Source organism: Cebus imitator, unplaced genomic scaffold (assembly GCF_001604975.1).
Source record: "Cebus imitator isolate Cc_AM_T3 unplaced genomic scaffold, Cebus_imitator-1.0 Scaffold685, whole genome shotgun sequence".
Lineage (NCBI taxonomy): Eukaryota > Metazoa > Chordata > Mammalia > Primates > Cebidae > Cebus > Cebus imitator.
Window position 1 is genome coordinate 381055 of NW_016108000.1, and position 17701 is coordinate 398755.

The 17701-nt window shown below is 38.7% G+C and overlaps 1 protein-coding gene and 1 pseudogene across 6 annotated transcripts in view; both read left to right on the forward strand.

Moving 5' to 3' along the window:
• Positions 1 to 17701, forward strand: part of OPHN1 (oligophrenin 1) — a 391952-nt gene that overhangs the window by 343280 nt on the left and 30971 nt on the right. For all 5 annotated transcript variants that reach the window (XM_017518540.2, XM_037734916.1, XM_037734918.1 and 2 more), the window contains one exon: positions 15611 to 15758. In XM_017518540.2, the coding sequence (XP_017374029.1) occupies positions 15611 to 15758 (148 nt within the window). The remainder of the gene's footprint in view (positions 1 to 15610; positions 15759 to 17701) is intronic.
• LOC108296141 overlaps positions 17098 to 17701 on the forward strand; it is a 4911-nt pseudogene continuing 4307 nt past the window's right edge. The window contains exon 1 of the transcript XR_001821750.2: positions 17098 to 17701. This exon is cut by the window's right edge and continues 23 nt beyond it. The product of XR_001821750.2 is annotated as a phosphoglycerate kinase 1-like (transcript).

Genomic DNA, 17701 nt, shown 5'->3' on the forward strand with positions numbered 1-17701 from the left:
TGCCTCATAGGGTTGCTGGGAGGAGTCAATGAGATAAATGTTTCAAGCACTCCGTGCATAGTATATTGGCCACCAGCTTTTAGTACTTGCCCATGCCCTATACCACCACCCCTTTGCTGTATTGACAGGAGATGAGCTTTGTCTTTGTGGTGGCATTCTCTCCTAATACTTTTATCAATACCTTGGTATCTACTAAGTCCTCGTAGTCAAAAGAGGCTTTTCTTAGACGCCCTTACACCATTGTTTATGTTTGTTACATGATAGAGAAAGTCTTTAATTTTCCAACCTAAAAGCATCTTAAGTTGATCTAAAAAGAAATTGCACTTGCAATCTGCCATCTCATTCTGAGTAGAAAACTCATGATCCGTGCTGAGTAGATAGAGGTATCCTTATCAGGATCTGACTTTGTCTTCTCTCTCCCTTTATAATTTCTTCCCAAGACAACTGGCCAGGGGAGTGGACAGAGCAATCAGAACACGGATTATAGACCAGTTAGATATAATCAGTGGAAGTCTGCAGCTGTTTCATGCAGGAAGTACTGTGTTTTAAGGGGAAATGACACTCAATTAGGCATTAAAACTTTTGGATTCTAGTTTCAGTTCTACCATCTACTATCTTTGGGGCCTTGGGCAAGTCACTTCCCCCTCTGTGGACATCGATTTTCCTATTAGTATATTGGATGAGTAGGACTAGACAGGATTCTAGAATAGTACATCTAAAAAGGACTAAAGGCTATGTGTTACTGAGACCAAAGACAGCCTTAGAGACAGCCCTTTTTTAAAAAGCTGGCTCTTGGTCACAACAGACGTGACATTTTCAAAGTTCTGTACATACTCTAAGCAAGCTTGGTGACACACTGATGTTTAATGTAGTCTGTGCCAAATGCTAAGAGTTCATTATTTTTGACCCTGTTGCCACCTTTGTTTCTAGGGTAGTTAAGAGTATGGTTTTTGCTAATATAACCAGACCCAGAAAGCTCAACATGGCCAGAGTGTAAATGGAGACTCAACTGGAAAGCTGGGATTCATCAGGGCCAAGTCTTGTAGCTATGATTTATAGAAAGGCAAAATGTTTTTTTGTACAATCTGATATTTGCCGCCCTGAAGCGACATCTGGAAAGAATCTGGATAGTTTGTCATTTCTGCCAAGATTTCCAAGAGTTAGAATGAGTCTGGATCTCTTGGCCTTTGGCAATTGGAAATGACCATCTTATATTAAATTTCTTCTCTCTTTCACACCTAAAGACATGACAAAGAAGAATTCGGAAGAGGGTAGCAAGCGGTTTGTTAACCTTTTTCCTAATGGAGGTGATCCCTCTCTTGCCAGTGTCTCAAAGCCCAGCAAATGTTATTATCTAGATTTAGTTCCCAGAAGCCCTCAGGAGAGAGATTCCAGGAGTTGGGCTCCTTTCTGACTGCAACCCCAAACAACAGCCAGGGCCCATCAGAATGAAATAATATTCGTCAGATACTGAGTTCTCTTAGACCAGGTCTTTAGAATGGCACCCAGTGCCAACCATATGCCCCCCAGAAAAGAAATCAGCACTGATTTTCCCCTAGACTCTACTTTGGCCACCTTCTGGGAGTTTTTTTCTGAAGTCACTATCAAAGCCCACAAAACCCTAATTGTTCTTCAGTAGTCTACAGAAAGCCGGATCAGTCTGTCCTTTTTCTGGAGTTTTGGAGGTTGGGAAAATAAGTTCTGCCTGATATTGTTTCCACCTAAGGAATTATTTTTAAACTTAAAATGTTTCCTTCTATGGTTTATAGTGGAAAGAGTGTTAGCCTTGAAGTCAGACACTTCTGAGTTCATATCATAGCCCTGCTTCTTACTATCAGGTGACCTTGGACAATGCACATTCTTTATTCCCAGCCAAACTTTGGCCTCACATCCTCTTTCTAGTGTTCTCCCCAGTGAGTTGATCTAGTCTGTCTATGAGTTAGGAATTCCTACTTAATTTTTCAGCTACAGAAGAACCACTCCAGTTTCCAGAGGAGGGAAAATGAAGGCGTATACCCTTTCAAGTTCCAGTGATAATTTTCTCAACTTTCCATTCATTCAGCTTTCCAATTATTCTTTCTTCCCTTAATCCTGTGGGAAAGGGTAGATAGAATGATTTATTTTGTGGTCACCCTAATGTGCTAGTTGGTCAGTTATGTCCTTCAGCCCAAGTTGTCTTTGCAGAGAACGGAATTTGTGTTCAGATAACTGAAATTGTGAACAATCAATGAGTTAATATATATAAAACATATGTGCCTGACATGTAGTAAACACTGTAAAAGAGTTGACCATTAAAACGAACTCTGACCCATGGCTTGAACTTGGAAAAAGTTTGTTCCATCAAAGCCATTTTAGTCAGTCTTCTGGGTCAGCAGCTATTACCACCATTTCCAACTCCTACTGCTACTTTTCACAATGATTGTGTGAGATGCAAAGGAACTAGTTTCGCATTCTGTGCCGCCTGGTATTTGACCCTGTAGAAAAGCCCCATATACTATGAGTTTCCCATTCCTTTAGGATTTATTTATTTATTTAGTTTTGAGACAGAGTCTCTGCTTCTGCCACCCAGGTTGGAGTGCAGTGGCATGATCTCAGCTCGCTGCAGCCTCTGCCTCCCAGGTTTTAGCGACTCTCCTGACTCAGCCTCCCAAGTAGCCAAGATTACAGGCATGTGCCACCACTCCTGGCTAATTTTTGTATTTTTGGTAGAGATGAGGTTTCACTGTGTTGGCCAGGCTCGTCTTGAACTCCTGACCTTATGTGGTCCTCCCTCCTTGACCTCCCAAAGTGCTGAGATTACAGGTGTGAGCCACCATACCTGGTCTTATGTCTGCTATTTTAAAAGGGTAGATTGTTATTCTGCTCTCAGAACCTGCTTGGAGTAAGTCCTTTCATGGATTCACAAGAAGCCAATGGGGTATTAGGTAGAGCTGGCTGGGTTTCTTTACTTGGACCTGTTCTAACTCTCTTCTCAGCTCTGAAAGTTTTCTCATTAAAATTGGACTGCCAACAGTGAGTTAAGAGAGCTTGGGCACATATTCTCTTTCCTTCCACCTTTCTTAAGAGAAACGGTGTTTTCCCCAAGTCGCCTTTCCCAATCCCACTAGTTATATCTGTAGTTTATAATCCTGTTTTGAAGCTACCAATATCATCCCTTCATTCAATAAATACTTACTAAGTTCTTACTATGGACAGGCAAGGTTCTAGGCTCTGGGGATACATACAAAACAAAAGCCATTTTTTGTAGATTATATGTTATACTGATACTGGAGATAAACAATACATCAGATGGTGGCAAGTGCTCTGAAGAAAAGGTAAGGCAAGGTAGTGTGTTGTTCCTTTATGGAAGATGGTCAGAAAAGGCTTTTGTTAATGTGTTATTTTGGCAGAGAACTGAATAAAGCAAGGGTATGAGGTATGGTGGCTATCTTTGGGAAGAGCAATTCCATTAATACGGAAAACCTAGTACAAAGGTCCAAAGCAGCATTGTGCTTGGCATGTTAAACAGCAAAGAAACCAGAGTGGCTGGGAGCAGGGATGACAGTCTGCTCCATTTGTCTTCCCAAAGCGAATAGCAGTAACACACAGCTTAATGGTCATCGTTAAAAAACGTTTTGAAGTGAGGCCTTTGGAGGGCCACAGACCAGAAAAAGAGGTAAGTGGATTCTTCTTAGTACAGCAGTTGCCAGTATTTCCACATTAAAGCTTGGCTCGAACGTTTACATCTGTAGGCCAGCTTTGGGAAGAATGTTGCAATCCATGATGACTGTAGGCTTATTCAGGCCACATTTTAATTTTAGAGAAGACACACAACAGGAAGTTTCCCCTTTGCTTTTCTAGGCTTTTCTTACTTAAAGGGAGTTTGGTTTGAAGGCTACCAAACACCTTCTCTGAGCTCTGCCTACTGGCACATTGGCAAAACTGCTCTCAAATAGCTCCTTACCAATGAGCCTTTCAGTATACTTTCAGGAGACAGGGCCTGTGGACAACACTGTGTCCAGGTGGAATTGTCAGCTCTTATTATAAACCCTAGAAGTTAGTGAGCCCATAGCTATCTTACGGCCTGGGTGGCTTCTTGAAGAAGAGCAACCTGCGAGGAAGGGTTTTTTTTCGATGAGAAGTGAATAATTTTTTATAACTGGAGGAGGGAAATCAGATCATTTAATCTGACAGAGCTTGAAGAACCATTAAGTTCATATCACCTGATTTGCATAGCATATAACTGCTACACTCCCTATTGCTCCAGTCTCAAAATCTCTGTTCCTTCCTCCCTTTCTTTGTCCCTCTCTTCTCCCTCTTCCTGCCCCTCTCTATTTCCCTCCCTCCCTCCCTTTGTCCTTTCTCCCTCCCCACCTCTTTGTGTGTTTGTGTGTTTTCTCTGTCTCTAAGGAAACATAGGTTTAAGTTCTTTTTCGGGCTCATAATAATTGCTATAACTACCATTTACTGAGCGCTCAGTATGTTCCAGACTAGGTTATTTACATCAGGTATACCTTGCTTTATTATGATTTACTTTATTGGCCTTTGTAAATATTGCATTTTTAAAAACAATTTGACTGTTGGTAGCAATCCCGTTTCGAGCAAGTCTATTAGTGCCATTTGTCCAATAACATGTGCTCACTTCTTGTCTCTGTGTCACATTAGGATAATTCTTGCAGTATTTCAAACTTTTATTTTCTTCTTACATCTGTTGTGGTGGTATGTGATCAGTGATCTTTGATGTTACTATGTAATTGTTTTGGGGCTCCATGAACGACACCCAGACAAGATAGCAAACTTAATAAATAAATGTTGTATGCTCTGACTGCTCCATTGACCAGCTGTTCCTCGTCCCTCTCCCTCTCATGCTTCCCTGTTCCCTGAAACACAACAATGTTGGAATTAGGCCAATTAAAAACCCGACAAAGGCCTCTAAGTATTCAAGTGAAAGAAGGAGTTGCCTGTCTCTCACGTTAAATCAAATGCTAGAAATGATTAAACTTAGTGAGGAAGGCATGTTGAAAGCTGAGATAGACTGAAAGCTAGGCTTCTTGTGCCAAACAGTTAGCCAAGTTGTAAATATAAAGGAAAAATTCTTGAAGAAAATTAAAAGTGCTACTCCAGTGAACACACAAATGATAAGAAACCAAAATAGCCTTATTGCTGATCGAGAGAAACTTTTAGTGGTCTGGATAGAAAATCAAATCAGCCACAACATTCCCTTAAGCCATAGCCTAATCTAGAGGAAGGCTTTAACTCTTCAACTCTGTGAAGGCTGATAGAAGTAAGGAAGCTGCAAAAGAAAAGTTTGAAACAGCAGTGGTTTGTTCATGACTTTTAAGGAAATAAGCCAGTTCCATGACATAAAAGTGCAAGGTGAAGTGACAACTGCTGATGTAAAAGCTATACTAAGTTATCCAGAAAATGCAGCTAAGATCATTGATGAACGTGGCAACACTAAAATACAAATTTTCAGTGTACATGAAATTGCCTTCTATTGGAAGAAGGTGCCATGTAGGACTTCCCTAGCTGCAAAGAAGTCAATGTCTGGGTTCAGAGTTTCACAGGACAGGCTGACTCTTTCATTAAGTGCTAATGCAGCTGATGAAGCCAATGCTCATTGACCATTCTGCAAATCCTATGGCCCTTAATAATTATGTGAACTCTACTCTGCCCATGGTCCATATATGGAACAACAAAGCCTGAATGATAACACATCTGTCTACGGTGTGTTTTACTGAATATTTTAAGCCCACTCTTGAGACCTACTGCTCAAAAGAAAAGCTCTCTTTCAAAATATTGCTACCCATTAACAATGTACCAATCACCCAGGAGCTCTGATGGAGATGTGCAAGGAGATTAATGAATGTTGTTTTCATACCTACTAATACAACATCCATTCTGCAGCCCATGGATCAAGGAATAAATTCAACTTTCGAGTGTTATTATTTAAGAAATACATTTCATAAGACTTTAGATCCTGTAGATTGTGATTCCTCTGATGAATCTGGGTAAAGTAAATTTAAAATCTTCTGGAAAGGATTCACCATTCTAGATGTCAGTAAGAACATTCATAATTCATGGGAGGAGGTGAGAATATTAACAAAATAACATGGGCTTGAAAAAGCTAATTTCAACCCTCATGGATGATTTTGAGGGACTTAAGCCTTCAGTGGAGGAAGTAACTGTAGATGTGGTAGAAATAGCAAGAGAACTAGAATTAGAAGTGGAGCCTGAAGACGTGACTGAATTGTTGCCATCTCAGGATAAAAGTTCAGTGGATGAGAAGCTGCTTTTTATGAATGAGCAGAGAAAATGGTTTCTTGAGATGGAATCTACTCCTGGTGAAGATGCTGTGAACATTGTGGAAATGATAACCAAGGATTGAGAATATTACATAAACTTGGTTTGCTAAAACAGGGGCAGGGTTTGAGAGGAGCAACTCCAATTTGGAAAGAAGTTCTGAGAGTAAAATGCTATCAAACAGCATGGCATGCCACAGAGAAATCTTTTGTGAAAGGAAGAGTCAACTGATGCAGCTAACTTTATGGTTGTCTTATTTGAAGAAATTGCCACAGCCACTCCAGTCTTCAGTAAGCATGATCCTGATCAATTAGCAGTCATTAACATAGAAACAAGACAAGACCCTCACCCAGCAAAAAAGGTATGATTTGCTGAAGGCTCAGATTATTGTGAGCATTTTTTAACAATAAATTATTTTTAATGAAGGGATATATACTGTATTTTTAGGTATCATGCTATTGTATACTTACTAGGCTATAGTATAATATAAACTTCTATATGCACCGTGAAACTAGAAAAATTGTGTGGCTCACTTTATTGTGATACATATTTTAATCTGGTGGACTGGAACCAAATCCACAATATCTCCTAGGTATGCCTGTATAATACCTTATTCAACCATCACAACAATGCTATGAGGTAGATGGTATCATTATTCTCATTCTGCAGCTGACATTTGCAAAATGCAAACTGAGCTTTAAGTTTGAGATTCGTATACTTTAAGTATCTTTCCCCTGGTTACATAGCTAGTAGGTAGCAAAGCCCCAACACAACTGACTCTGACTCTATCCTGACTTTTTGACCTCTATTTTGTACTCTCTCTTCCCGATTATAGTTGGTGAAGGAATAAATGAAAAAAAAAGTTCTGTTATTTAATATACTCTAAAGGTCCTGGCAGCCAAAATTTATCCATTCATTTTAAAAACTGTCATTTGAGTTGCTTTCTCTTGCCTCATGCCCTACTCTGCACTAGCCTCTAGAGAAGAATCAGGAAAAAAAAAAAAGTTCTGCTGTCTGGAAAGTTATGGAACTGGGGTATCTGGAACCGACTAACACTCAGGATGCAGTGTAATAAAGACTGTGGTTAAGGTGTGCACTGGAGGCTATGGGAGCCCATGGAAAGGGAACTTAATCTTTCTACTGGGAATCAGAGAAGTCTTCATACAGTGGGCAATGCATCACATGAGTTCTGAAAATCAGAGGAGTAGATTAATTAAGGTACAGGCTAACCTTCTGGAAGAAAGGTCCTCCTATAACAGAGGACTGTAAATTATTTGGCTTAAATACAATAGGGAGGAGTTCATTTTTCTCTCACTTAAAAGTCTAGCATTGAATACTCCAAGATCAATGGGCGCACTCCTGCCATCCTCACCACTTGGCTTCAGTTTCTTGATCCTAGATAGGTATTCCATTTGTCCCCATTTACCAGCCAGAGAGAAAAGGAAAAGAGACAGAATAGACGACAGACAGCTTCTTCATAAAAAAGCCCAGAGGTTTTCATGCATCATTTCTACTTGTATTATGTTGTCTAAAACTTAATCACATGACCTTACCTAGTTGCAAGGGAGACTAAGAAATGTAGGCATGGGTGCCCAGCTACCACTCAGTTACTTCCATTAGTAAAAGTAAGAAGGGGAAGGTGGACAACAGTAAGCAATTAGCAGTCTCTGCCATAAAGGGTAAGAGTGAAAGTCTTCAGGGTATAAGCCACTCTGGATACATACAGGAATGAGAAATTAAGTTCCACAAGAAAACCAAATAACTAGATAACTAAGAGTCTAAAGAACTTTAATAATTCAGCATGGCTGTAGTGGAGGATGAATGTAGGGGAATAGTGGAAGAGGGGACTGGAGATTTCAGGCTGTGGCCAGATTATTGAGTACCTTGTGTGCTAACTAAGGAATTTGGCCTTTGTCCCAAAGACAGTGAAGAGTCATTGAACTATTTTAAGCAGGCGAGTAACACAATTAGATTAGAGTTTAGAAAGATCACTCTATCTGCACTTGGGGAGACAGATTAAAGGCAAGAGTGATGGGAGACAGAAGGACCAATTAGGAGACTATTATAATCATAGAGAGATATGATGAGACTCAACCAAGTCAGTGGTAGTGAGCAGAGTGGATAGTTTAGAGAGACATTAAGGAAGTATAATTGATAGGACTTGGTGGCTAAACAGATGTGGGATGTGAGAGAGAGGGAGGATTTTTAAGTTAATAATGTCCAGATTTCTGGCTTGGACATTGGCATTGTTTTAGGTAATACAAATTTTTAAGGGAAGAATTATATGCATTTAATTCTAGAAATGTTGAGTTTGAGATGCCTCTGGGATACCCACAAGGTAACATTGCCCAGGCAGTTAGATATATTGGTATAGAAAGCAGTAGAGAAACTTGGTAGTGCCAGATATGTGAGTGAATGACACAGTTGAGAGAGCAAATCAGTGCAGATAAGTGAGATCGTTAGAAGGTTGAGGACACAATCTTGGAGAACATCAACTTGCAGAGAGAGCCAGTGAAAGAGTCAGCGGTGTTCAGAGAAGTAGAAAGGTAAAGAGAGAGGAATTTTTAGGAATGAAATGGTTAAGTATGTCGAATGTTAGAGCACATTCAAAATAAAAATTGAAAAGTACCTGTTGGACTTGGCAATTAGCAGGCCGGTGGTGATCGCTGCAAAAACAGTTACAGAGGAGTGATGTGGCAGAGACATGGTTGAGGATCAACTGGAGGATGAAAAAATGGAGACCTAACTGTCTGGAAAGTGTAGAAAAAAAATGAGTGTGATGGCAATGCGGAATCGCTTGAGTTCAGATGGGAGAGACTTAAGTTCGTTTAAATGCTGTTGAGAAACAATATTGTAAGAAAGGAGATGAATGATGGAAGAAGGTCCCTAAGAAACAGGAAGAGATGAGATGAGATCCAGAGCATAGGTAGAGGCATTCTCCTTAGAAAGTGAGGAGGAGATAAAGTAAGTTTATAAGTGTGGATGCCAATGAGTTTGTCAGTATGGGGACAAAAAGTTGAAGTAGTTTACTTCGATTTATTTATTTATTTATTTTGAGACAGTCTCACTCTGTTGTCCAGGCCGGAGTGCAGTGGTGCAATTTGCGCTCACTGCAACCTCCACCTTCCGGGTTTAAGCAATTCTCCTGCCTCAGCCTCTGAAGTAGCTGGGATTACAGGCATGCTCCACCACGCCTGACTGATTTTTGTACTCTTAGTAGAGACAGGGTTTCATCATGTTGGTCAGGCTGGTCTTGAACTCCTGGCCTCAAGGGATCTGCCTGCCTCAGCCTCTCAAAGTGTTAGGATTACAGACATAAGCCACCACGCCCAGCTGAAGAAGTTTACTTCTAATGACCTCCCTTTTCTCTGAAGCATGAGATAAGGCCATCTGTGAGGAAGGGTGTCTATGGTCTGGTATATCATGAATGCCTCAACAAGGATGCCTTCTAACTGAGCAAAGGGAAATAATAGATGATGAGTTTATTTTCATTAATAACACTCATTTGGGTTCAGTGGGAAGAGATTGTTGGATGGAGAGATGCATGAAGGGATGCCTATAAACATAATAAATATGTATTTTGTTTTCCTCCACTCAACGTTTTCAAAATGTTTTTAGAAATTCAGTTCAGTATTAAATTTTCTTGAATCCCATCTGCATTAAGTATATTCTCATTTGTTATTCCTTTTCATTTTTCTTCATTTTTCTAGACCAATATTTTTCAGCCTTGGTATTATTTTGAAAATTTGGGCCAATAATTCTTGTTGTGGTGACTGCCCTGAGCATTGCTGGGTGTTTAGCAGGATCTCTTGCCTCTCCCCACTATATGCCGTCCCCCCGTCCACACCTATGACGATAAATATTTCCACAGATGTCATGAAATGTCTCCTGGGAAATAGAATTGCCCCCAGTTGAGAGGTTCTATTCAAAACCAAATGGAAGGGCACTCGAGCGGGGGGAGATTTAAGCTAGACAAATACTCATGTACATTTATCAGTTGATCATGACAGCAATACTCATAGACATGATCCTCTTTTGGCAGATTAGACAACTGAGGCTCCGAGAGGTTAAATGACTTCCCTAAGATGACAGAGGCCATAAGTGATAGAGCTGGGGTTTGAACTCGTGTGTTAGATCCCTCATATTTAGTTTCGTTCTTCAGCAACAATAACAGATATTTTAGAGGGCTGTCCTTGTTATTATGTTTTTAAAAATCAAAATCAACTTAAAATTCAGCACAAAATTTTAAATAATATAGACGTGTATAGACTAAAATAGGAATGTTTCTTTTGACATTCCTGTGTAATCCTATGCACTTTCCCAGAGGTTATCATTGTGATTGTTAACAATTTAATGTGTGTGCTTCTAGACCCTTTTATTTGCAATTATAAATGACAAAGGACAGTGCATGCATACACACACAAAGCTATTTTTGAATAACGATATCATACTGCATATACTATTCTACTTTAAAATATTTAATCTTTCCACCTTAGTTCTTACAAATCTACATCATTACCTTTTAACAGTTGTGTAATATTCCTCAGTGGGTGAACCACAATTTATGTAACCTTCCCATGTTAATGGTTATTTATGTAGTTTTATTATTTTCTTAATGGTACATGGAACTTGTATAAATATCAGTGTGTGTATGTGTCAGGATTTCTGCTCAATAGGGGTTCTAAAAGTAGAGAGATCAGAGGACATGCATATTTAAAATCATGATTGCTACTACCAGATTGACCCCCAATATGGCTAAACCAAATCACCCTCCCAATAACAGCTTATAAAAGTGATAGTTTTTACCACTTCTTTGTCAGTTTGGGACAATATCAATTTTTCTTAATTTATCAGTCTAATAGGCAAAATAAATTGTAGTTTTATAATTATTAGTGAAGTTGATTTTTATGTTCACTAGCTATTTCATTTTCTTTTCCTTTGCATGTCTTTTTCAATGCCCATTTTTCTGTTGGCAGTTAGTCTTTTTCTTACTTACTTGATATTAACTAATTTATTATGTGTGTTGCAAATATTTTCCCCTAATTTATTGGTTACTCTGAGACTTTTTAATGGTATCTTTTGCCTTGAAGAAATTATAATGTTTATAAGTCTAGGCTGTCATTGTTTTCCATGATAGCTCCTATGTTTTTGTTTTGCTTAGGAAAGCCTATTTGTGTTGTTTTATATTTTATAGTAGAAATATAATGTGGAAAATTGACTATTCATTTGGTAAAACTGAATTATCTCTTATCTCACACCACACACAAAAATAAATTCCAAGCAAGATATATATAAACGTGAAAATTAGGAAATAGTACTTAGAAAAATATTTGCATGATCTTATTATAGAGATATTGCTAAAAAACATTTGTGAGGAAAAAGGTACTCTTCAAACTGATGGTGTGAGTATAAATTGTTATTATCTTTTCATAACTAGCTTTATAAAGGTATAGGGCTATAACTACATGTTTAAAGTGTACAATTTTATAAGTTTTGACATATGTATACACCCATGAAACCATCACCACAATCAAGAGAATGAACATATCCATCACTCCCAAAAGTTTCTCCTTGTCGCTTTCAAATCCTCCCCTCTCCAACCTACCCCCACGCTATACTCTTTACCTAAGGCAACCACTCATCCATTCTGTCAGTATAATTTGTGTTTTCTAAAATTTTGTATAAACGGGGTCATGTAGTATATACTTTTTTTTTTGTTCTGGCTTCTTTGGTTCAGCATAATTTTTCTGAGATTAATTTAAATTGTTATAATGAGTCAGTAGTTCATTCCTTTTTATTGCTGAGTAGTATTCCATCATATATACCACAATTTGGTTGTCTATTTACTAGTTAATGGACATTTGGGTTGTGTCCAGTTTGTGTCTGCTGCAAACATTTGTGTACAGTCTGTATGATTATATGTTTTCTTTCTTCTTGAGTAAACATGAAAAAGTAGAAATGACCGGGTCACATAGTAATTACACATTTAATTTTTTATGTAAATGCAAAACTCTTTTCCTAAGTAATTGTACCATTATACTTTCTGGAAGAGACTATAAAACTCATGTTAATGTTGTATATGTTTGGTGAAATCCTCCAGTTAGAGATTTCTTCTTTGGAAGTTTTTAAACTCTGAATTGAAATTTGTTAATGATTATAGGACCTTCAAATGATCTATTTCATTGGGTGTTTTTTTTTTTTTTAATTCATTGTGACATTGTAAGATTTTACATTCCCATCAGCAATGAAAGTTCTAGTTCCTCCATATTCTTTTCAACATGTGGTATGGTCAATCTCTAAAAAATGTCAACCATTCTGATAGGTGTACAGTGGTATCACATTATACTTTTAACTTGCATTTCCGTATTGACCTAATGATGATGAATGTGTTCTTTATTATGTTTGCCATTTATATGCTTTCTTTGGTAAAGTATGTATTTTAATATATTTTGCTTATTCTTTAAAAACTTATTTACTTTTTTTTTATTGAGTTATTGAGTTTGGGAGTCGTTTATATAATATATATATATAAAATGCAAGTCCTTTATCAGACATATGATTTACAGATATTTTAACTCAGCCTGTTGTTTTTCTTTTCATTCTTAACAGTGTCTTTTGGAAAATCATAAGTTTTTAAATTTGGTGTTCAGTTTATTGATTTCTTTCTTTTATGAATCATTGCATCTAAGAAATCTTTGCCTAACCTAAGATTACAAAGATTTTTTTCTCCCAGAAATTTCATAGTTTCAGCTTTGAAATTAGATTATAGTCCATTCTGAGTTAGTTTTCTTATGTGGTATATGAATTGAAGTTCCTTTTTTTTTGCCTATGTAGGTCACATTATTCCAGTACCATTGCTGTCCTTTTTCCACTGAATTGCCTTTGTAAAATAAGGAAATAAATTTGTCTACATAAGTGTGGGTCTATTTTGGGCTATTTTGTTCCATTGATCTATTCATCTATCTTGACACCAGTACCACACTGTCTTAATTATTGTAGCTTCATAATAAGACTTGAACTCAGGTAATGGCAGCCTTCCAACTTTGTTTTTCTTCTTCAAGATTATTTTGGCTATTCTAAGTTCTTTGCATGTCCCTGTACATTTTTGAATCAGCTTGTCAATGGCTGTATACAAGCTTACTGATATTTGGGTTGTGTTCCATCTGTAGATTAATTTTGGGAGAATTTGTATCTTAACAATATTGAGTCTTTCTACTTGTGAATAAAATATATTTCTGTTTATCTAGATTTTCTTAATATTTCTCAGCAATATTTGGAAGATTTTAGTGTACAACATCTCTTTGGCCTTTGCCTTACAAACTCTCACCTCCTTGCCTTTCCCATACTCCCAACTCAATCTTCTCCATGTAGGGATACTACTCGGCTCCACTTGGATTCCCCTCCCTGTACTGTGGCCTGCAAAACTCCAAGCTGGGACAATCATAGGGCTGACCTCATTGGTTTATTTTCTGTCTCTCAGGATTCACTGTCCTTCACTGCCGGATTTCCAATGCCTTTAAAACTGTTGTAGCATGTATTTTTCCTAGTCTTTTTTTGTTTGTTTTTTACTTGTTTCAGGCTGAACAAGTAAAACTAGTTTTCATGCCCTATCTTGGCCGGAATAAGAAGTAGCTGTTAGTAGTAGCATTTTAGTAGTAGTAGTTAGTAGCTGTTAGTAGTAGTAGTGTTTTTAGGTGACAATGTGGCCTTTTACATTAGAATTGTGAATGTATTTGTCTTTTGACTCAGCAATTCCAGTCCCTCTTCTAGGTGGAAGAGATAAAGCAGTGAATATGATAGAAATGCTTTTATATTGTGTAAAATCTAGCTTGGAGACAGACAGCAAACAAAATCAATAAGTAAAACATGTTCTATGTTAGAAAGTGATAGGAAATGCTGAAGAGAAAAAAATTAAACATGGAAGCAAGATAGGAAGGGTTGGGTGGAGGGAGGCATGTCAGTGTTTTCAGTGTGTTGACCTGGAAGGGCTTACAGAGAAGAGCATATTTGATTCGATATCTGGAAGATCTAGAAGAATGGATATCTGGAGGAAGATCAGTCTGCGTGGAAGAAACAGTCAGTGCAAAGGTCTCATGTATTTGACGAATGGCAAGGAATATTTGTAACAACTACTATAGTGTTTGAGCAGATGCTCACAAAATGGTAGCTCTTTAGACTATTATTACTAATGATGGTGGAATTAAGGATATGACCTAGAACTGTATGACCTCAACATTAATCTGCTTGCCGTTAAGTTACATTTTTTCTTTATCACTATCATGAGGCATATACTCATGGCTTGTGATTGTTCGTGCATTGTTTCTTATCATTGTCCAGCTTTTACACAGGTTTGCCTTGTGTTCTCAATCATGTTATTTCCACGCCTGTGTAGTCTGTGTTAACCCTTGCCTGATGGGATATTGGGCTTTGACATTTCTCTTTACACTAATCTTTGGGGTTCATTTTGTTAGTCTCACTGGCTAGGCAGTGGTCCCCTTTCTCCATCACATATGTGTGTCAACCCGAAGTGTGTGCATTCTGGCTGAAAGGTAGGTCTCCATGGAGACTGGAAAATCCTTAGGTACACATGAGACATTGTATAAAAATTCTAATCACAGCTCTGTCTGCATGCCTTTAGCACTTCTTATAGCATCCAAGGCACTCTGTTGTTGCTTTTTAATTTTATTACTTTTTTATTGAAGAGATAATGTACCACGGCATGAAATTATAAAAGAACAAAGTGACATAGGAGGGAAGACTCCATTGTTCTCCCTCTATTCCCCAGCCAATCATTATTCCTACCCTGAGACAATGTAATCGATTCAATTCTTTGGTATCCCTTCAGTACTATTGAGGGCATATGTGTCTATGGGCATGTAATTATGTTTAGTCTCCTTCCATGTCCCACTACCACCCACAGAAGGCACCTCAACAGCCCCTTTCATTTCATTCTTACCACACCCTGTGAAGTTGCTGATGCTGTCTGTATGTTACTGGTGAGAAAGCTGAGGCTCAGAGAAGGAAGGTGACTTGCCTAAGGTCTCCCAGGAAGGAAGTGTAAAATCCAGGACTGATGCCATCATTTATATGCATTTTTTCTTCCACACTGAGAAGTGCCAGATTCTGTACCTTGAGCATGGTAGGATATATCTAAACACTGACTGGTAGCTAGAGTGATTAAGAAAATCTCTCTGCTTCTTTGAATCATATTACTATTCATGTGGTAGACTCTAGATATAAGGCCAGCAATCATAAACTGGTGGGTAGCATTTAGAAGACAAAAACTTGATCAAATTATTCTCTAGATATCTTCCTTCTTTCTCCGCAGATCTATTTAGGTCCACCTGAGGAAAGTGCTGCACCTCCAGTGCCTCCGCCTCGGGTGACAGCAAGAAGGCACAAACCAATCACGATTTCAAAGCGCCTGCAGCGGGAAAGGACGGTTTTCTATACTTCTCCCCTGGATGAAAGCGAAGGTCAGTACTGAGGCTCTCCCTTAGCCTTTGAGTGGTGATTAGACACAAAGAGGATATCGAAGGACAGAAGTGTTGGCATGTCCACTTTTCTCTCTATAAAAGTAAACTTCTCCTGACTCCTGAGCTTAAAAGCAGCCAGGGTTTGTAGTTTGTAGTTTGTAGGGAAGGCTTAATTCCCTCTCTGAGCACAAACTACAAACCCAGGCTTGATAAGATGGCAATGAACTTGTAAAGGAAGTTATCATGTGGAGGATTCCCATAAGGCTAGTGGAAGATCCAAGGTGTTCTTAGATTTATGCCACAATACATTGAAATGGGTGAGCAAGGTGAATGTTGTGAAATTTTAAATTCAAGTATAGTAAACATGGATTAGATAACTACTATGTGCCAGTTACTGTGCTTGGTGAAATTAAGATACATTGCCTGGCCTCAGAGGAGAAGTGGAGACATAGATAAGTAAACAAATAAATACCTTCAGTGGAATAATTGCTAGCATGGAGATGATACCCATTCTAAATGGGCCTCTGCCCTCGCTGCTCCACTAAGACCACTTTTTTCAGGTTTGCCAGTAATTTCCATGAGGCCAAACCAAATAGCTACAACATTGTTCTCATCATACTCAGTTTGTGAGTAGCATTTGACACAGTTGACTAATTCCTCCTTCTTGAAACACTTTATACATTTGGCTTTCAGAATACCAGATTTTCCTTTAATCTCACCAGATAATCCATCTCAGTCTTCTCTCCTGGTTTTCCTTCTCTTCCCAACTTTACACGTCAGAAGGTTCCAGAGCTTTTTTCTTAGTCCTGTTCTCTGTTCGTGTTCTTTTCCTGTGTGATCTCATTAAATTTCATGGTTTTACATATCATTTAAATGCTAAAGATGATTTTCAAATTTATCTAAGACTAGTATCTTTTCTCTTTTGCCATATCAAAGTTCCTGCTCAACAGTTCTCCTTGGATGACTCATGGGCATCTCAATTTTCACTATGTAAAATGTAACTATTGATCCCCTACTCTTTCTTAACCTGCTCCTACTCTGGTCTCCCCCATCTAAGTAATTGGCAGCATAAGTCATCCAGTTGCTAAGGTTAAGAACTTTCAAATCATCCTTGGTTAGCCCTTTCCCTTTTTTCCTTCACATTGAATCCATTAGCAATTCCTGTCAGCTCTACTGCACATTACATGCTAACTTCTAATACTGCCCACTGCTTCGATTACTGTGAGCCACTATCATCTCTTACCTGGTATCATTGCTTGCTTTCTTCCTTGCCTATAATTCATTATCCCTGGCAACCAGTAACATGTACATCCTTTAAAATATGGAAATCAGGATTCTGCAAGCCTCCCGAGTGCATGTCGGCAGCCGGTTCCCTTGGTGTCTGAACCACCGACCTCTCTACCCCACTGTATTTCCAAAATGTGGCTTTCTAACAAGCTGATGTTGGACAAGCTGGAAGTAAAAGGGAAGTGGGTCGTTATGAGAGTTGACTTCAGTGTTCCTATGAAGAACAACCAGATAACAACCAGTCAGAGGATTGAGGCTACTGCCCCAAACATCAAATTCTGCTTGGACAATGGAGCCAAGTCAGTAGTTTTTATGAGCTACATAGGCCGGCCTGATGGTGTCCCTATGCCTGACAAGTACTCCTTAGAGCCGGTTGCTGTAGAACTCAAATCTCTGCTGGGCAAGGATGTTCTGTTCTTGAAGGACTGGGCAGGCCCAGAAGTAGAGAAAGCCTGTGCCAACCCAGCTGCTGGGTCTGTCATCCTGCTGGAGAACCTCCGCTTTCATGTGGAGGAAGAAGGGAAGGGAAAAGATGCTTCTGGGAACAAGGTTGAAGCCGAGCTAGCCAAAATAGAAGCTTTCTGAGCTTCACTTTCCAAGCTAGGGGATGTCTATAACAATGATGCTTTTGGCACTGCTCACAGAGCCCACAGCTC